We start from the raw sequence: 21136 nt of genomic DNA, 5'->3' as shown, positions 1-21136 counted from the left end.
ATAGCTTATGCACATGACGCTCTACTTGCAGTAGATCTCAGTCTCAGGACTATCAACGTTCCCTAATGAGCTTTCTAGATTGCAGAATATTTGCCGACTTCCTAGCCAGAGCCAGCAGACATAATGCGACGAATTATATCAAAATCAAATCATTGCAATACGGCATGCTATCAAAACTAGAATACGCATATTGTACTTATCCAAGCATTTCCCCTCCATATGCATGTGCAGATATACAACATATAAATACTTACTAAACCAGCAGTATCCAAAACTCTCAAGCAGAACAATTATAAGTCACAGAATCGACAGTCCCTGAATAGCGCACAGCATCGAATTCAAAGTTCCCATTGTCAACGATCTCAGATATCGTCAGTCGTTCACCTTCGTAAAAATAATCGGCTTCCTCGTCGCAATGATACGAGATTCTGCAATCAGATGGATGCAAATTAGCCGGCAGTTTACTCCATAGGTAGTCTTTTTCTTCATTGTCTGTTGTCAAGCGGACACATATCGCGCGGTAACCGCGAACACGACCAAGCAGCCTTACCAGCTTCGCTTTAGCGCCGGATTGAATCATCAAGAATTCGCCAGGCTTGAGAACATCCTGTCCGCTAGTTTTGAACTGGCCAAATTGACTATCGAGAATGATAACCGCTAATACGACGGGAGCCAGTTGCAATATCTTGTTGCTCTTCGCTCTGGTGAAGAACCGCGCTGCTGATAGAAACAGTCTTGTTATCGTCGGATGGGGATTGTAGCCGACTGAAAACGCCATACGTCTGAATGCTCTTGGATCGTGATTAAGCAAAGTGATCAAGCTCGTCGGAATGAGAGAGTCGCCGTTATATTCCGGAATCGAAATTCTGACAACAGCGTTCTCGCCCGCACGGAGTACATTCATACGTTGTCTAGTGCACTTTGATATAATCTTTCGAACAACGATAGGATAGAACGTGTTGGTTCCAGGCATTGGTCCCAGCGCGTACCGCTTCTTCTTATTGAAATATCCACAATGACCAACGACGTCGAGATAAAGTCCGTCCTCCGGCACGAATCTGGCGGAAACAATATAAGCCAGAGGTAATCGATCCGCTGCCATATCAACAAGTTCTGCACAAGCCTTGAGACTATGCAAATATTCCGTCTTTGAAATTTCATGCATCGTAAATGCAGAGTGCTGATTGTTGTCTGGCATGAACGCAGGGAAATACTCCTCTATGTCATCATCGCTCAACTCATTGTCTGAGCCAAATTCGCACACGTCTGCATTAAATCGCACTTTCGTCATAGGATCGATGACATAACCGTTACGACAATACCGTAATTTCTTGCACTTATTATCTTGAATCGCGAAGGAGAACACCCCTTTTGCACGGCAAAACACTGCCAGAAATTCGTGCAAGATGATAAACGACAGCTGGTCCTCCGAGTCCACAAAAAAGAAGTTGATATACGTCGGACTCAGGAGCCACTTCGTGCTTGACACTAGCTTAGAATTACCCCTGGTGGAATTGTATCTCTCGATCACGCCGCCGGGGCCCATATCCCGAGGGCCAGTGACATCGTGAAGATGACCTGTCTGCCAGGTAGTCACTCTAGTGACTACTTTTAGTCGTAAAACTTCAGCAACCTCTGCACAAACAGCGTCAATGACAACCACAATTTTCTTATTCATTAGTCTCATGTAGTTTAACTGTCGTTCCCATCCAAAATCATCCTCGCTGACACGAACAAGAATAATATCAGGAGCCCATAACAACATTCGTGGGGTGATATCGTCAAAAAATACCGGAGGGACAGTCTTGGGCGGCGCTCTAGTCTTGATGCCGACGGCTTGGATTGTTGTCTTCGGGAACTTGTAAGACCATAAAGCTTCCTTTTCGGAATAATCACCGCCGTCCGACACATTATTCAGGTAAGCCATATTACATGGTTGTCTGAACCACTTCTTTCGAGAAATCGGCGCCTCCAGCTCCAATAACTTCATAGAACGCGCAGAGTCAAGAATGAAATCCACAAACATATCAGTGCAATTGCAATATGCAGAGCTCTTGAATCCCTCGTCTTGGAAAATGAGTACACGGATGCTGTAATGTCTGTCGTCGGGTAACTCCTCTAATGTCGCCCGGCCCAACATTTTGCGCATCAGGATCGGCGATTGGTGGATTTTCACGTAGCCATGTTCCTCGACGAGTTGCCGTATTTTTCCCTTTCGAAGCTCTGTCAGTGACACAACCTGTGGCGATGTCCTCGTGGCTTCGTTTGTCGGCACGGCTTCGGTATTGCACGATTCCATCGCAGTCGTCGGCGCTTCAATCGTCTCAGAATTCGAACATACGGTGGCCGTCGTCGCAGTCGCGTCTGTTACCCACCGAGGCGTCGTGCCCTCCGGCTTGTCAGTAAACCTTACCCGAATCGTCGGTTTTTCTAAAAAGGTCGGTGTCAGCGACCCAATCGTGCTAGGCGATGTAGGCGGCGTAGATTCCATTGACGAACGAGACGACGTCGCGGTCTGACTAGACGAAGTTGACGACTGACGGGACATTGACATTGCGCTACCGTCACCACCTCCAGATACCTGCACACCGACATCTGTGATGTCTCGTCCGAAAGTGCAGTCATCACAATCTGGAGAGATGCACAAGGCGGGTTTGACCTCGTCGTCGGTGCAAATTTCGCGGTCGTCGTCCGGATAAAGACTGGGTTCGTAGGGTGTGGGCGGTCGTTGAACAGGCATTTTGATTCGTGTTTTTTTTGCGTCAATTACTCTATCCAATAGTTCAGAAATTAAACGGAAGGCCGAAGGGAAGCAACAGAAAGGTGATGAGAAGCTGCGACGACGACAAGCAACATTAAAGAAGCACCTAAGAGTCAACACATATATATTGCAGTCCGAATACAAGGAGCCTGCAGATATCGCACCAGTCTAGTTATCGCAGTAAACCGAACCGCGTCTGGCATCGACGCGTCGCGTCATCGTAGGTAAACAACGCCTCCTTGTCTGTTTACTCCTCGGTTCGAACAGTGCTTCCACGTGGCCCGTCCAATCTCGCAGTCGTCTCTCACTCGCAGCTGGATCATCACGATCGTCACGGATCTTCAGGGCGTGGTCGTCAATCCGGTCGTTATCGAGCTTGAAATCCTTGTTCGCAATCGCGGCCACGCCACGTCGTACCTAATATCACGGTGGGAAGTATACTATTCGTACCAAGCATTTCAGTAAAAAAAAAAGTTTGCCACAGGTTATAGTTCGGTAGATACGGAGAAGGGTGTGATGATCACGGCTTGTTGATCCTTGTCCATGAGACATCACTCTGCTTGCCGGCGAAGCTAAGTTCTTCTGTTTCATCGACAAGCTGCTACAGACAATGCCTTGAACCAACCAAGATGACAATGTGCCGGGCTATTTGATCAATGTGCCCCACCAGTACTACTTCTCATGATGTTGAAAACTACCACGCATGTGCCACACAACATGCTCGTCACAGTGTGACTCGGTCTCGATTCAAACTGTAAGGTCATCTATCGTTCGTCCATCAGGGCCCCCGTTCATGTAGCACATTCTCGCTCAGATTATGCATTTTCAAACTCAATTCCCTTCATATTTTATTCCGTCCAAAACCGCTGCTAAAAAGAGGTGATTGTTCCAGACAGTTCGCGCTCGAAAAAAATAAAAACCAGCGTTCGAACACATAAGTATGAAAGCTTAAGTTAGTTAGGGTGGTATATATGACATACCAAACTGGGAATGCAGACTCCGGAGCCCAGATAGCTTCGACGACGAAAGACTCATCGTCTCGAGACATTCAAAAACCCCACGCGACTACCCACCGCCGACTCGAACACGCAGCACGACGAAGCAATGGCCGACGCGAAACGCATTCTCGCCGTCTCATCACACGTAGTGCACGGGTATGTCGGCAACCGCGCGTCGACGCTGCCGCTGCAGTTGCTCTACTGGGACGTGGACGTTCTGAACACGGTCTCGTTCTCGAACCACACCGGCTACACCCAATGGCGCGGCGACCGCCACTCCGCGCAGCACATTCGCGAGATATACACGGGATTGAAGATGAACACGTTGACGGACTACGATGTCGTTGTTACAGGGTACATTCCCGGGGCGGAAGCAGTCCGCGAAGTCGGCGCGATTGTGCAAGAGTTGCGTCGCGACAATGCTGAATTGGGACGAGAGGTCCTCTGGATTCTGGACCCGGTTATGGGCGACGAGGCGAAGCTGTATGTTGCGCCGGACGTTATACCAGTTTATGAAAGTCTGCTGCCGCTAGCGACTGTTATTACGCCTAATCAGTTTGAGGCGGAGTTACTATCTGGCATCAAGTTCCAAAGCGGGCGGGACATAATGAAAGCTCTCTCTATATTATACGACAAATTCGGCACTCCGAACATTGTCATTTCGTCCGCTGTAGCAGCCGATGATTCTAAGAAAGAGGAGTTCGTGTGCGCGGGCCAAACAAGGCGGAAGGATGGAAGCCTGGTTCAGTTTTATTTGCGGCTGCCGTTTATCAACACGTACTTTACCGGCACAGGTGATCTCTTTGCGTCGCTCATGTCTGACCGATTCTGGACTTATTACACAGCTGCAAAGGGCGCCGCCGCCGACGGCGATGTTCCTGATGCCGAGTTACCGCTGGTTCGTGCAGTCGAGGACGTCAGCGCGATAGTGCAAGTAGTGCTTCGCAACACCGCCGACGAGGTGCAGAAGTACAATATTCGGGAAGACAAAATGGCTGCAGAGACGGGCATTCCCAGACCAGAACGGGGCACCAAAGAGCGGAGGATCCGGGACATGAAGTTTGGCGAGCTGCGGTTGATTCAAAGCCAAGACAAGATCCGCGTACCGGACGTCGTGGTCAAAGCGCGGTTCGATTTCGCTTAAGACGGGGGTAAAAAAGCATCTTTGGTTTAGATTGGTGTTCTTTGTATAATAAAACACAATTATGCTAAATGGTTGGTCCACATAGAATATACAAGTCAATTCAATTAAAATAAGGTAATAATGGCTAAAAAAAAAAGGGTCGTTTTACGACAGAATTTGATAAACGGTCCTTTGTACAAAACGCCCACCATTGAGCCCAATCCAAATCCATTCCATAGTCGTCACGCGTAACACAGAGGAATTAATTAATAATTTCCCCTGTTTAAAAAATAGGAAAACCGAACACCCAAACCCCAACGATTTTTTTAAAATCACAGCCCATCAAAAATACATAGAATGATACAATTCTAAGGAAAAAAAAAGCCACACAATATACAAAACCGTTATCCATTTAGTGTGACCTCGAAGATGAAGAATGGATTTTCTTGTGCCGCCGTAAGTTGGACACCACCGAAAATTTCCGGCCACACCCTCTGAAGTCGCAAGTGAATGGCTTTTCGCCAGTGTGCGAGTACATGTGAGTCTGCAGACTACTGGGCCGAGTAAAACGTTTGTGGCAGATCGGGCATTTGTGTTTCTTCTGCGTGCCGGAGGACACCTTGGAGTTGAAGGTGGTCATGAGTGCGGCGACCGCAGTGCCGTTCTGGGAACTCGCGCTTCCATTGCGAGTGTTGCTGGCTGGGACGGAGACAGTGCTGCCGAGGTGACCCGGAACGGGCCGGCTGCCGTTGAAGAGGATAGCCTTGGGAATACGCGCAATCTCGCACGGCAGCGGATCCTCCTCGGAATCTGACTCGCTTTGTGGCTGCTGGTGCATAGACATGGGCTGCTGGCCTTGGTCGTGGAACACGAGCCCGTACGAGTTCACCGCAACTGGCACCATCCCGGGGTTGAAAGCAACGCCTTGATGACTTGGTGGTGATAGGGTGATGGGCGGGTTGACTTCGTCGCTTACTGAAGAACTCCTGTGCGAGTGCGCGGATGCCATTGAACCATCGCCAAGCGACGTTCGTGGCGAGTGCGATGCGCTTCTGTCACTGCTTGCTGCGACCGAATTTTTCCGTCGAGCGTGCAAGGGCACTGTACCATCTGGATTGATCGAGTTGGACATCGAAAGCATTGGCATAGACATCCTTCGAGTATCGACAGAGAAAGGGGGTCTGGAGCGGTTCGAATTGGCCTCCCTCATCTGCATGACATACTGCGATGGCTCGGAAGCTGGCACGGAGGCCGGCGAAGGAGAGTCTTGTGCGAAACTGGCATTCGAAGACGAGGGTCCAATATTGGCACCGAGCTCGTCGACGACCTCAGAGACGAACGGCAGATGCGTGTATGCAGACGCCGAGGAGGAAGCTATTAGTGTCTGCGGATCGACGTGGGAGCTGGCAACGCCAGAGGATAGATTGTTTGGCAGTGACATGCGGCGGCCGGCCATAACGTTGGATGAATGTGTGAGATCTGTAGGTAGTAGCGAGGGGGAGCCAACGTTGGAGCCGGAGGCGGTGGCGACGGAGTTGTGCATATGCATGTGCATCGGGACCGCGAGTGACATATGTCGAGTGTGCATGTTGTTCGCAGATGTGACGACGGACGGGTTGACGGATGCGCTACATGCATTGGTGTCAAACAAGGACATGTCGGCGGTCGACATCAGGCTCGGCGAATACCCTGCGAACGAAGGTGCAAATACAGCGGCCATGTCTGGCGTCGCAGGGCCGATAACTTCTGTGGATACAAGCTGCTGTCGGCGCGGGATGGAGGCGGGTGCGGACGTGGACGAGAATGGGTTGGTGAAGGAGACGAGACTGCCGGGAGTGAGCTGGGCCATGGAGGACGAGCTCGAAGAAAAGTTTGGCAGACCGTCGAGGTTGATCGATGACGGGCCGGGGGAGTTGAAGTCTAGCATAAAGGAGGAAGAGGAGGAAGTGGGAGCAGCCATAATTGAATCATACACTGGAGCCACCAGGGCCATTAGCGGAGATTGTCAGACGGGCCGAATGTGTTGGAGGCACGATCGGTCAAGACGAGCAGTTGTTGTGGAATATTTTGTGTGTGTTGCGTGAACTAGTGTGAGAGTGAGAGAGTGCCGAATAGTAGAGGACCACAGCAGCAGCGGCGGCGGTGGCGGCGGGCGACGTAGTTATATTTCACGGTAGTACCGAGGAAGGATTGGGTTGGGCAAGCAAAAAGGAAGGCAACGTGAGAGCGACTCGCGATGGAGGAGTGGAGTTAAAGACTGTTCGTTAAGTAAGCGGCCACAGACTCGCACAGACTCGCACACATACAAAATGTACACACACGCACTTAAACTCAAACTAGCTGTAATCATCATTAAGTCTGTCGGTTGTACCGCATAGTCGAACCGCCGTTTAGGGGCAATGTACCCAGTACGATTTCCCGATCGCGCCCTACTAGATTTGTACTGACCAGGTTTAGGGCTGTTCGTATGTTTCCTCGCCGGTAAAGGCGCCAAGATCCAATCGCTATAGCATAGTACCGATTTTTTGCATACTGCTTTAGCTGTGCAGTGCCGCATGCACGCCGAGAAGTAGCGCCACATGCACGGTGCCTGCCTACTGCACGTGTAGGCCGGGTAAACTAACTTAATCTCGTGCCGCCAACATTCCCTCTAGCTTGCCGACCGGTTCGGGTTCGAAAAGTAGCTTCGGTTCAGGTTGCGCGCCCACCAAATCTACTATCCCTGAGAAAGCGGAGGTTGCGTCAACAGCCAAAAAGGTTCCCAAACCTCCCCCACACACTCTCCTCCCGCCAAGGAGAATAATACTACTCCCGGTTACCTTAGTAACCAAAACGGTTTAGTTACGGTTTTTATTTTAATAATACTCTTGGCTCACCGCTATTTCATCTTGCAGCAGACGGCATCTTCGTCAAAACATGTCGATTTCTAGATCCCCAGATTGCGCACTGATCCTCGATTGCCAGTGTATCGATTGGCCACTGCGCAAATTCCGAATTTGCGCTTCTCTAACTTACGACCGGGGGAGGGAAGGGGAGGAGAATGTTGACCAGAACAGGGTCAAGGTGCAAACTCAACCGACGGATGATGAGGCGTTCGGAGATCCCGCCGCCTCGATTGGCCCCGGAAGTCTCCCCCGTAAGCGGAAGACCACACCGGCAATCTGAACTTTTCCTCTTATGCTTTCAAATCAAAACTGGATTTAAAAACCTGTATAATAATTAGATTCCGTTTCACTCTATTAGGTAAGCTCAATCAATAAATACTTCGCCTAATTGTCATATAATTTGAACTATACGTCTTTAAATAAATTAATTCGTAACTGCTAGATTAGTCAACTCATCTGATTATGAATGAATGTGCGGTCAGTTCGGTCTTATGAATTTCGCATGAATTACTCCTCTAATGGATAATTGGGCACTAATGGATAATCCGGCTACCAATCATCTCTGTCTTTGTCCGATTCTTGACATCCTTTCGGAGTTAACACCGACAGTCATAGTTATTGGTGCCACCCGTTGCTGTTCCCGGAGGCCCATACAAATTGCTCACGCGCCGTCACACGCGTCGCGCTCTCCGCTGCGATACAAAACATCCCACGTGTTTCTATCCCAACCCAACCGCGCCATTTCTTCACATAATTCATGCGTTTTCTTTGAGTTTCGAGCAGTCTCGTGAACAGCCCGCGACGCGTGGCTACTTGTTCTTCGCTTATTGAGTTTTGATGTTAATAAGTGACCATTGAGATGCGACGACGCCGCGGGGGGCGGGAGAAAGGGGGGGGGGGGGGGCAAAATCCTGGCGCCGGAAAGAATCGAGCTCGTACACGTGCAATCCATAGCTAGCGGAGTCAGTCACCGGATGATGCCGTATGTGATAGTCGTAAAAATACACGAAAAATACAATGATATTTCACATCAAAAGAGGACTAATTCTCTCCTCCTCCCGGTAATTTGACAACGCGCAGTCTTCAGTGCGGTGTGTGCAGACCTACTTCCATTGGCAGCCACTCGACAGCGATCCTTCATATTACAATCACATTTTAGAAAGATCCTAATCGAGTATAATTAATTAGTTTAAGATCTAAGTTGCATCCTAACTTAAAACCCAACTTTTGCATGGGAATCTGCGCTCCCCAAACCCTATCGATGACGTCATGGAAGTGTATGCTAAGTAATTTTATCCTCTGTTGAGGTTTACAGCTGGTATTTACATTTACAAGGACCGTTATGATGCTGGCACACAGCCGTGCTGATGATGGAGATGCAAAGAGCAGCTATATTGTTGTGGAACGACCATGATGGATAGCGTGTTAAGAAGGCTTCTCACTGCCACGGTTTCACATTATCGCCTACTAGCAATCACCGGAAACAGCACATCGGCAAGTTGTATGGAGAACGCTTAGGCTTCTATGTGAATGAATTGTGGATCCTAGCGTACATATATAGAGCGCCATAATAGGGCCACCATATCTGTTCGCCTACACAGGTCCTCCAAACGCTAAACTTGAGCTAGGCCAAAACAGAAAAAGACAAGATCCATAGGATAGGGCCCCAAACCCGGTACAGTTTATTCCCTCTCCAATATACAACCGCATTAGCATCCTTTTCCGCGGTTGCGGTCTTAGTTCGCTCCTCTTTGTTGCGCCGCATTCACATTTCAAAGAATAAGGCCCTACTAATATCGAGCCGAAACAAATCCCACCATCGCCGTTTGATTCTCACTCACCCTTGCATCGATTGTCGCGTCGTCTAAGACCATGATGTCAAGCAAGAATGGGCCCGTGTGACATTTCTGCATCACTCATGCGGCGCACTTCAGCCGTTCAAACGGCCCCTTTCATTTATTACTTTTATTCTTGTTTCGCTGCCGTTATTTAGAAAATGTTAAGTTTGAAAGAGGATACAAAATATACACATTTACATGCGCAACGAAAACATGCCGCACAAACCTTGGCCGACTGCCTGATCGGCTCCTATATGGCGTTTTGTAGCGGCAGCGGCGCCCTAACCTCATCCGGGATCGCGTCACTAGCAGCTTTCTGAGACTGAAAATTTAACAGGTTGGATAATCCAGTTTAAAATGGAGCTTCAAAGTCGTAGTGGCTCCCCCGAGTCCTGACGTCGGCGGGACAAACGCTTGTCAGACATTTCATGGCCGAGGGATAACATTCCCTGTCGAAGAAATCACGCTAGCGGAAAACGCTGGAATTAAATAGCTTGACCATTGCCACGTTCCGCATAATGTCCCTGAAGAGGCGGTACAGTGAGATAAGGAATTATATTAATTAAGGGCCACGGTCAATGGCTATCGCCCGGAATGGCTTCACGAACAAGCCATATCCCGCCCCAGAGTCTCTCCTGCCAATAAACCGTTGGCCACAACATCTTCCAGTCAAAAAATATATCCGTCTCGTTACAAGCAAGTTTAATAAAAAAGAGTGAAAATAAAAAGCGGACATATAAAGTTTACAAGACACGTGCTTGGGAACTGTGATCTCTTTCTATGATTTAATATGATGAAAATCGTTTTGACAACGTATCTGGCCCCTACATTATATTCCAGCTCGGGGATTGTTCGCACCGGCATCGCTATACACACTCGATCAGTCACGTGGCAAACAAAATCAGCCTTGAGCCACATAAAAAGCTCTAGGGTGGCCTGATCGTGTCAGAACAGCCGTCAAATGCAGCTTGGAACCCAAAACCTCCCCGCGGATGGCGATTTTCTTCCTTCGCCACCGCTCAGCAGAAAACAACCGGAGTTTCGATTATAGCCAATCGGACAATAAAATCTGACATAGAGGCTAGTAACCCGGTAATTTTTGTGACAGAAATTTGCAAACTCTACAGAATCGGTGTTTTTAACCTTCATGTTCATATACCGAAGAGCTTAGTAGCCTATTTAGGGTTCCAAGGCACCGCGGTTCACGTCAACTCTTAATAAATCTGAGAAACGACAAGATATTCAAAAATATTGAATTTACATTGCGTATTAATCGTCACATAATTAGGGCCATGCTTTGCCAGTTGGAGAAAATTAGATTTCGCCACGTCACTGGCTGACGTTAAACCCTTGTAACACTGAGAGCCTGATATAACCGACAGCAGTAACTGGACCCGGTCTGCGTTGGGCTGCATAGGAATAAACATTTCGCTTATTCGTATCGAGTGTCGACTTTTAACGCAACTAATCTTCGTTTTGGGCTGTTGATTTGAGAGGACTTATTCGTATCCAATTCGTAATTGTTGCAGTTTTGCCGAGACGCAGCTTACACGACGAGGTTAGGGTAAAACTATAGATACCGAGCGTAAAACGCGTCCAAACACGCGTTTTCGTCGGTAAAAACACAAATTAGTCGTCGCCGCAATTTTTTCTATGAGCGATATGGATGCATGCAAAGCACTGGCAGCTAGGATACGATATCGCCGGGTTTTGCCCATATCGCATATCGTATCGCCTTGGGCGATCGCCCATTTTATCGCAAGTTGGCGATATCGTATCGCCTACATCGTCCAAAAGGGAGATACGAGGGGGAAGGTAATGGTGTGTGGCCAATCAAACACTAGAAGTATTAGTAAGGGTCGCAAGCTCCTTTGCATAACATCAATTGACAAGAGTCTATTGAAGTAGGACATCCAGTTTTAATCGAACTTGACTATCAAAACTGTCCGTTTGTCTATAGCAGATCCCAGTGTCTAACAGTTTCTTTATTTGCTTTCTTTGCAGATAGCAGAAATTGAGGGCCATGACTTGCCTGATGCAGTTTTCAGTAGAGTTCCTAGCATTTGAAATTGGTTTCAAGCTGCAAAGTGGCAAAGTGTGTTTTAAAAATGGAGCCGAGTTCTCAAGTGACCGAACCCCGTTACAGGAGAAGAGAGTCACGTGCGATTTGAGGCGATACGATACGATATTCACACATCATATCGTATATCGTATCGCCAGGAGTTTTCCTCTGACGATATCGTGTCCAGCTCTACTGGCAGCGTTCTCAAAGGATCGATTATATCACCTTCTTGATGATGGCAGCAACGAGGAAAAAGTGCCAGAAGACCGCATCGTCATTGTTCAAATAGTAGCGTCGTTACTCTTGACGACTCAGCGTCATAATTCTCCAGCAGACCCCTCAAACCAGCCTGACACGATTTACTAGGCTGGATGAACGGTGCATATTTTATTAGTACAATATTATATAAGCAGACAGTGTGTAAAGTAGTGCGATATTACCATATACTGACTTCATTTTGTCAAACAAATACGTATATCATACGGGTTTGAGCAAACTCGTGTCATATGTGACTAATATCATACGATATCATATATGGTAATATATGGCCGAATGAAACAAGTGATCGGTTTTTCTAATTTAGGGGCCGAACTGTCCGGTTCCTGTTATAGTTGCGTCGGATTGCAGTAAGCTCTCTCTGTTCTTCAACTGGTCTTTCGGCACTGTATATGTTTTACAATATTTCTATTCTAGCGAACAGCAAGGCCGCCCGCAAACAACTAGTTGGCCTGAGCCCCGATATAATCATGTTCTGCAGACAATTTAGTTCCAAAGCACCCTTTACGATTCGGACAAGATAAGGTTTAAGGTTTCAGGGTTATATATGTCATATATGGTCATATCATCAGAGGCCATATCTTATGATATCATATGAAACCCGTATAATATGATATCGTATATGGTAATGTGTATTACCATATGGCTCATACTACTTCACACACTGTAAGCAGCCGACAACAATTTATTCGTATTCGACTTACGAATATCCTTAAAGCCGTTATTCCGTGTGCGCCCCTAAGTTAGAGACCTGATGCGTTGCGGATCGCCCTTACATGGCCTCTATGCCACACTTCATATTTACCCAGTGCAGCGGAAGCGGGAAAGTGCTCATGTCGTAGCCTTTGATGCGTTACATTTTAGAACTGAAGGCCTCAGTTTAGACATACAACCATTTCATAGCGGATACAGAGTGGTAGCACCTATTGAGCTCAGCATACACGGCGTTACGGAACACAAATCTAAAGTCCGATGTATCTATTGTTGTGCTTCTGAATAATTTTAGCAAATAGGGTCTGTTGTTGGGACCTGAGAGAGGAGCGCACTCGTTGACCGTGGAGCTAAAGGCTACAACGATCCGATGCCCCGCATTCGCTTTAGGCAATGTCTCGACCGGTCTTATTAACACCTCGCGCTAAGTCCAGGTGTGGGACAAATGCCCACATGCCGCCCCGCAATGCTTGGGCTCGATACCATTCTTTGTAATGCCGTGGCAAAAGTGCAAGTTTTAAAGTGGGCAAGTCTGATTTAGAGTTCAAAATTAAGCGATGCCGATGCACAAGCTCCTTGGTTCCAAGCTTTTCGTTTAATTGCTGTCGACCATGGTTGCGAATTGGAGTTTACCGTTATCCAGGCCAAAGACTAATTTTATTCTTTGAGCTTGGTAGTATTTGCAATTGGTATATACCAAACAGTTTGTAACTCGGTATGCACTTGTTCCGTTACAGTTTTGTTACCGGCAAACCAAGGCAGTCATGATTCTCTTTCATATTACAAAGCTCGTGCCACATTCTTCGACCTTTCCGTAAGCACGGTTCATCCGATTGATTGCAACTGGTCGGGAACCATAATTAGAGTCCGATTGTGGCCAAGCGTTGGTGTAGTTTTGTCGCCGGATTTGCCGACAGAAAGCGCTTCGGATTCAAAGCAAGTGCTGAAAAACAATAGCGAAAACCATAAACCTGACGCGGTTACGACAGATATTTTATATATTTATTTCTTATTTAGATAAAGGATTAATATTTCGGGATGTCTGCCGTTACCGCATACAGCAAAGTAAACTGCCGCTCACTTCCACTGTGCATCGGACATGCCGATAACAAGCTGTAAATGGCGCAGCGTTACTTCGCGACTTCAATTTAGCTACCAACCTTACGGGAGATCCCTCAGATGAGCGCACTGGCCACGTGGGATGTCATGGTATAACGGTAATCTTACGTGACAGGTTGGAAATGTACTTGGCAGATTAGTTTCAGATGCCCATGTCATAGATAAATGGGCAAATAGATTCAAGAGCACTAACGTGAAAGGTACAACATCTTGATATTCTGATATTTTACTCGTAACCTTCTCCGACAGATCGTTCAGCGCCGGGTGCAGCCAGTACCCAATTAAATGTCTCGAACAGTTCGATTGCACAGCTTGACTCATTGTGAGCTATCAATCAAATCTAATCTTTGCACCGTCCCCATATTTCCATTGGCTTGAAATATGCCGCATTAGCATTCCTAAAAGTTTCCCACACTGCAGCGCATGCGGACTAAACTTCGAAGCATGCCGAAAAAAAAAAGCGAGGAAACGAATAGAATAGGCTACCTGATATGTTATTCTCGAATTCATGCCAACAAATTCCGTACATTAAATAGTGTAAGGTGCGGAAATCCTGTCGACAATCAAATAATAGCAATGGTACATGTGGTTTCTGCCGAGAGGAACGAATTCTGACGGCCGTTCAATGAACTTGGTTTATTACAGTAAAACATCCCTAAGCCGATTACACACCCTTGCATGCCTATCTCGATTGTCTTTTCCGCAACAGGCAGTTTATTATATTTTTTAGACACACACCCCCCCTGATAAGCTGCAGCATGGCATTGCATGGTCGCGTACTGCATTCGACAATTTTCAATTGAACTCGCCACCTCGGATAGATATCAATGAATGCCCATGCAGAATTCGAGCAGAAATGTGCATGGTCATTGCTGTATTCCACTGCGGCTTTACTGCCGGCATGCAGGCTTGATTATGACTAAATGGTTAGTCTGCCGGCCGACTACTGCTAACCCGGACTGGCCACAAGGCTCCCAAATGCTCCGCTTAAATTTTGGCAATATTGCGGGTTTTGCGAGTTTTGTGGGTTTTTTGCTAGGCGCCCAGAGACCTGCAAAACATTCATCAGGAATATGGGGATGGACTGGTCTACCGCAGCCACGAGCTGTGCAATGAGCCCACACTGCCACTGCTTGCTGCACAAAGATGAAAAATAGGGCCGTTGAAAATTGTCTGGAGCCAGTTTCCAGGATGCGCAGGAGGCTTCATGCCGCGCTAAGTGGGTCTCGCTTATCCTCATACTTTTTTCCGTTGCGCGGCGCCGGTACTTTGTCAGCCGAAGCAAATACACCTACTTGCTTCGGTCGGTAGTTCATGTAAGAATCAATTAGTTCGGTTTCTTGTTTTCTATGTAAATTAGTTGTCAGGATTCCGACGATTACGAGCAAAACCTTAATGCCAAAATCATCCTTTTTCTCAACTTCAAGGAGTTTCGTGACTTCAAGTCTTCTTACGAGCCGTCCTTCGAGTTTTGTGGGTTTTTGCTAGGCGACCTTTCCAGTCCATTCGACGAGAGCAATATTGACGCGATCTACTAAACGATATATATGTAAACAGATGGTGTGACGCGATCGAGCTAAGGAAACCGCGCTGTACCATATTTGGTATAGATTGAAGTCTATGCCTGACGTAAAATTATGCGGACCTTGCAATATATTTGGGTCGGGCAAGGGTTATCTCTAAAATAATGTTGGTTGCGAAACCTCCCTACTTAACGAGTTTTGTTTTTGTTCGAGATTCTCGTCTCGCGTCTCCGCCTCACAACCGCGATATTAATACGAAACTCTATCAACCGCAGAACCACGCTGCTGGATAGAACTTCGCTACTGAATGTCATTTGCACCTAGAACGCGTTCTGGAGGGGCACAACAATACCAATCTCGCTGGGCAGGAATTGCCGCGGGGCATTACCCCTCATTTCTGTTTTGGACGAACTAAGACAGGTGCCATCTGTAAGATACAGGGAATCCAAGTCATACGTGCAAGCAATACCTAGCTACTACTGACATTTAATTTAATGCTTGGATTGATACCGACCCTACTCATTATGTGGACGTGCCGGCCAGCAATAAAATACACCGGCGGCTTTTTGGCCTTGATGATACAGGAACTGGACTCAACCGACACATGAACAGTGCGTCTTTCGCAATCGCAATCGTTCTTCGCGACGGAATCCCCGAGCAATCCCGACGTCGACAATGATCTTGTTGGGTTCTATAATTGTATCTCACTTCTGCTGTCTGCTGCTATTCAGATTTAATGGAGCTTGTTTCAATCGCTATGGATTCATCCTGATTTGGTTCATTAGCTAGCTAGAAGACTGTCACCATTGCTCTCAAATTCGAGAGCATTCCGTGTACATATACGTCGTGCCTCATAGCCTGTGATACGCACACTTAAGGAAACATAAAGCCCATTTCGTTGCTTATTACCCAATTACAAGCCTGGACAACCCATGAAAAATACGATCAACGCGTTCTGAAGATTTCGTTACTTGCATAGCAATTGAGTGGTATCGTCGGGTGGCCGGAGAGTTACGAACGTCTTGCGGCTTCCAATCTTCATACAAGAAATAGAATAAACTAGTGACTTTACCGCTATCTGCAAGTCGACCTAGCTTGTGAAAGCAATAGCTAGGAGTCACGTACGATTTTGTCTTATTCGCGTCGTGCGGGTCTTCGCCTATTCGATTCGTTTGGACACACACTAGGGTTTGTAGCAAGGTTCACTGCGAAGGTTTCGCCATTTCCTTGCCGATATCACGTTTCGAGAACGGAAGTTGATTTGTCCAAAGTTTGATCAACTAATTAACGTAATTCCACAAGCGAGCCACACAATCGAGTGAGCCACGCCAGTAGAAAACACAACCTAAAATCATGGATTATTACCACACCACATACATAAAAAATTTATTAAAAGGAGTTAATTTAAAATTCTATGATAGTTTTCTAATTCTTTTTACACGTTCAATATTATGGCCAGTTCGCCGCAATTGCCACATCGCCTTTGTTTAGTTTGATTTGCACCTAATTGATCGTTCTGCCGCGGTTCAGGCAGTATCTGCTTATCGATCTCTGTCGTCTGTATTAAATCAAGACCTTCCTGTACTGTTAGGGTTGCCCCCTGCTGTAAACGCTTTCGACGGCGCTGGTGACGCCTATTTGCGGCTTGATTCGCCGTTCGTAATGCTTTTACCTCCGCTTGAAGAAGGACGGACGGACGAATGCATCACCATCTCGGCACCCTTGACAAGTTGATCTAGTGCCTGACTGATGGGGGTTGGTGAGCTACTCTGGTGCCTTGCCATTCGGTCATTTATCAGAACTGTTTGCCCTTGCAGATCCGCTGTAGTATATGGTGTTTTCGGAGACCATGGGGAGGCCTGGTTCGGTGGTTCAGGTGTAGCACGTTATCAGGGTTAAAAGGCATAAGCCCTGCACCTCGAAAGCCTCCCTGAATGTTGCTCTTTGTCATGGTGACCTGACAAACTTCCCGAATGCAGGTGGAAAGTGGAGCTTGGTGACATGATTGACATGAACCCTCTTGAGATTCTCAACTTGTTGTCCGTAGGCCATCTTCAGCGGCACAAAACATCCAACATCAGGTGGTTGTAAGATGTGGGATGAATGGGGAGGCATACAAAGCGCAACTATGTTATTGTCTTTGCAGAACTGATTGAATTGAGCCGAAATATGACTTTCATGACCATCGAGAACGAGGAGGCGATAGGTACCAATAGTACGGCTTTTGGTATGGCGATCAAAGTGCTGAATCCATTCTAATCCTAATTGATTTGTTGTTCAGCCATTGTCGCTCACCGCAAGCACCCAGTCACATTGTAAATTGCTTTCCTGATACCATAAGCTAAGGTGATCTTGTCCCGCAAAGATCAAGAATGGTGGGATCGCCAAGCCCCGGGAGTTAACACCCTGAATCACTGTGACCCATTCTCGATTGCCTGGCTGAGTCGTCTTTGGAAGAGAACGTCTCTCTGAGCTTGTAACGACCATAGCAGTTGAAATGATCCCCATCATAAACCCTGTTTTTCATGAAAGTTGTAGATGTCCGAGTCAATATTCCGTACTTAGCTATAGTATTTCGTACAAGCTCAAACCATTGCCTAATTAGGCTCGGATCCTCACAGAGGGCCCGCTTGTAGTCGTATTTACGATTAAGTCTGGTTCTAATATCCGGGCGACGTTTTAAAATTTGAAGCCCAGTTCTTGCCCACCTTGTCTCCCGTGCCTGTGGCCGGCAGTTGATTGGCCATATCTTCAACACTAACTGGACGAGGCGAAAATCCTCGCGAATCCAAGTCGAGGATGTGCTCAACAATAACTAGTTCCTCGCTACGCGTGAGCTTTAAATTTTTTGGCGTAGAATCGCGTCGTGAATGGATGCCTTCGCGTCGTCGCTTGAGTGTCGTACTGTCGACCATGTACGTCTTTGCAGCTAGTCGGTTGCTCTGAATCTGGCCTCTATCAATAGCTTGCATTGCCAAGGACATCCTGGCTTCAGAATCGGTTGATTGAATCTCAATTGGTGGATGCATTGATGATTGGAGGTTGGGTGGTCGTTGTCTACAGGCGTGACTCACTCGCTTGATGGAATACGTTACCCTCCGGCTACGAATGAACCCTTCCTGCCTTCAAAATATTGTCAATCGAGACCTCCGACCTCTTAAGCAAAAAACTTCCGAATTTGGAAAGAATTAGTTTGGGAACTTAATATAGTACATATTTAACATATAATAAGTGAATATTAGACTCGAGCTTCCCGGATTTGCCAACTATCCGCCAGTGAATGTCAAATGATATTTAGCATCGTCATCTGTTTCGCTAAATTCCGTTGCTAGGAACTCTATCTTTCTTTGGCAGTAACTTGGCCCCTTCCATTGCAAATATATTCGTAATTGACACGGCTCTGTTGAAGTAGGACATCCAGTTTTAATCGAACTTGGCTATCAAAATTATATCCCAATGTGTAACAAATCCCTCGGCAGTCCAGATACAATCGCGAAGTCGACTATTATTTTGTCAATAATGGTAGTGATGAGGAGGTTGAGCCTAAAGATCGACCTGCTAAAATAACACGATTAGACCACGCAAGTCATTCGACCCTGATTTTGAGATGTGCCGTGCGAACTTGAAGAATGAACTAGATAGGACGGGTCGCAAGTTGACGCTGCCCTTGGATGTCAAGACAAGCCAGAACCGAATGCAATCCTATGTGTAGTTGGGCATTGGTTAATGGAAGCATTTGAATATAAAGAGAGGGTGCTAGAGTTTCAAGAATTTGGCGTCCATAGTGGCGACAACGTGGGGCAGATTGTTCGACATGTTGAAAGAATTGGATCTAACGAAGAAAACTTATCATTGTTATTGCAGACAATGCTAAGTAGCAATGGCATCTTCGTCAAAACTCTAGGTTTGAAGGTGAAAGAAAAAGCCGATGATGTGCAATTTCAAGGTCGCTGAGAGCTTCAACGGTCTGGATTGTAAAAGGTATCCTTAAGGCGCTGAAGTCTGGAGATGCGAACAAGTGCTTGCTAGTGAGGCATGCGATCAAATAGCTAGAGGTAAGCCCATCGAATCTCATCTGCTTACATTGCTTGCAGATCACTATTCAAGAGGCGTTGGATAGTAATTTTGTACTATTTAATTCTATTTATTTGTTAGGATATCATTAAGGCGCCGTTCATTTCTGAGCAGATGATGTTCAACGGTCGCATTGTTAATCGTAAAAAATTTACATGGACTCGTATAGTAATCGTATGAGACTTTACAAATACGAATAATGATTGTTCGCAAATCGCATCCACCTTTATGGATAATATACACAATGGCTGCGCAATGGTGTTTTCATCTGCAATTGGAGTTTTTAGTATGCGTTAGGTACGGATGTATTTTATTGCTCTAGAAGCCTTCATTTTGTTTTAGTAATCTGTGGCGAAAACATTGTCTAAAGATTCGTAAAATCTCCATTAATTATTTGGCAACAGGCATTAAGGAATTTGTCGAGTTTCGCGCCTTACATCGGTCAACCCCGGGATCCATCCGATTTTGACATTCTGGAAGCAGGCTTTAAAAGCATCGGGGTGTGCGCTGGAGATGACGTAATCCGAGGATCCACCTATGGTTCTTCATCTTTCTAAACTAGTTGATCCTATGAGTTTGGAAATTGCAGTGACAACAAACTGCAGCACAGTGTTTCAGAGTCAACAAACCCCCCGAACATTTGCCGGTTAAGCGCTAGACATCAACCGACGCTGTTTCACGTCATCCAGACATATGGAATCAGGTGAAGTACCCATGATTTTTCCGTTTTTCCGGTTCCTTCTAAGATCTCCTGTCGCTTACAATTTGCACCCAATGACGTCACATCACAGTTGTCTATCAAACGCCTGAGTTCTTGGTTGATTCCAGATTCTCACTGCATTCTGGTGCCTTCACCTATTAAGATGACGTCATATTTCAGACTACATTTGCCAGTCTTCGCTACGCGTCCTTTCGTCATAGCGGTTTCAAATCGGTCAGGGTATATCCACACACACACACCGACAGGTTAATGTACTTTCGGGATACTTGGCTCGTAAATGGTGGCCAATAACTTGAACTTGCGGCAGCATTTGCGTGACGTGCATATCTCGCCTATCATGGATAGGAAAAAGATATTCCCAATTAGGGGGATTAACTATGTTTCTTGGCGGACGATACACAAGCAGAATGGACCCTCTCGTAACTCAAGTCACGGTGACGTGATAGCTCTCTCTATATTATGCTAATTGTTGCTTTTACCAATAGAAGCCATAATCACATGTATATGCATCGAATGTTTCATAATGTTTTGCTTTGTGGCTAGTATTTTTCTTAATAGAATCCAATTAATCACATGTATATGCGTCGTCTTTTAGCTGTTGACATTTCCTGTCTCGGAATGTTCTGCATCATTCCTTGCTAATAGAAGTTTTGCTACTTTGTGGAGCATTGGTGGGCAGAAACGAATCTTCTAGTTATCGAACCAGATTCCTTGGAGTCCGCCATATGCGTCGACATCGTCGACTCTTTTCTCATTGCACAACAACCTTAGTTGTAGGTGCTGGTAATATATTCTCCGTTCAGGCAACCTCGAAGTCCTCGACCGCTTTCGGACTCACGTAGAACTTTTTTCGGCACTGTTTTGGCGTCGGCTGCAAAGGCAATTTCGTCCTCCATTCGCTCACCTCCTCTTCATAGCGTTATAGAAATGCATATATGTGTTGCACACACTTGAAAATCGAGCGCACTTAATGCATTCAGCGTTACCGTCCGACATGAAAATTGCTATACCAGCATTTTATTTAACTTTATTCAAGACTGCTATT

The 21136-nt window shown here is 46.5% G+C and overlaps 3 protein-coding genes across 3 annotated transcripts; 1 reads left to right on the top strand and 2 right to left on the bottom strand.

Annotated features, from left to right (window-relative positions):
• Window positions 1–277: 277 nt before the first annotated feature.
• On the bottom strand, window positions 278–2740 carry V1513DRAFT_459080 (uncharacterized protein; the record flags this gene model as incomplete). The annotated part of the gene is made up of 1 exon (XM_066899731.1): window positions 278–2740. One exon carries the CDS (start codon window positions 2738–2740, stop codon window positions 278–280), a length of 2463 nt encoding a protein of 820 aa, XP_066752893.1.
• Window positions 2741–3606: 866 nt separating this feature from the next.
• On the top strand, window positions 3607–5013 carry V1513DRAFT_446716 (Ribokinase-like protein). Its single transcript, XM_066898309.1, has one exon. The coding sequence runs from the start codon at window positions 3866–3868 to the stop codon at window positions 4901–4903; it is 1038 nt and encodes a 345-aa protein (XP_066752892.1). The 5' UTR covers window positions 3607–3865; the 3' UTR covers window positions 4904–5013.
• Window positions 4967–7183, bottom strand: V1513DRAFT_446714 (uncharacterized protein). The gene has a single exon (XM_066898308.1). The coding sequence runs from the start codon at window positions 6873–6875 to the stop codon at window positions 5295–5297; it is 1581 nt and encodes a 526-aa protein (XP_066752891.1). The 5' UTR covers window positions 6876–7183; the 3' UTR covers window positions 4967–5294.
• Window positions 7184–21136: the final 13953 nt, after the last annotated feature.

This window comes from Lipomyces chichibuensis (assembly GCF_038497645.1).
Source record: "Lipomyces chichibuensis strain CBS 12929 unplaced genomic scaffold V1513scaffold_21, whole genome shotgun sequence".
NCBI classification, from domain to species: domain Eukaryota; kingdom Fungi; phylum Ascomycota; class Lipomycetes; order Lipomycetales; family Lipomycetaceae; genus Lipomyces; species Lipomyces chichibuensis.
This window is presented reverse-complemented; position numbering and strand designations above follow the sequence as displayed.

Coding starts and splice junctions, on each gene's coding strand:
- V1513DRAFT_446716 (XM_066898309.1), top strand. CDS start 3,866: ATGGCCGACGCGAAACGCATTCTCGCCGTCTCATCACACGTAGTGCAC.
- V1513DRAFT_446714 (XM_066898308.1), bottom strand. CDS start 6,875: ATGGCCCTGGTGGCTCCAGTGTATGATTCAATTATGGCTGCTCCCACT.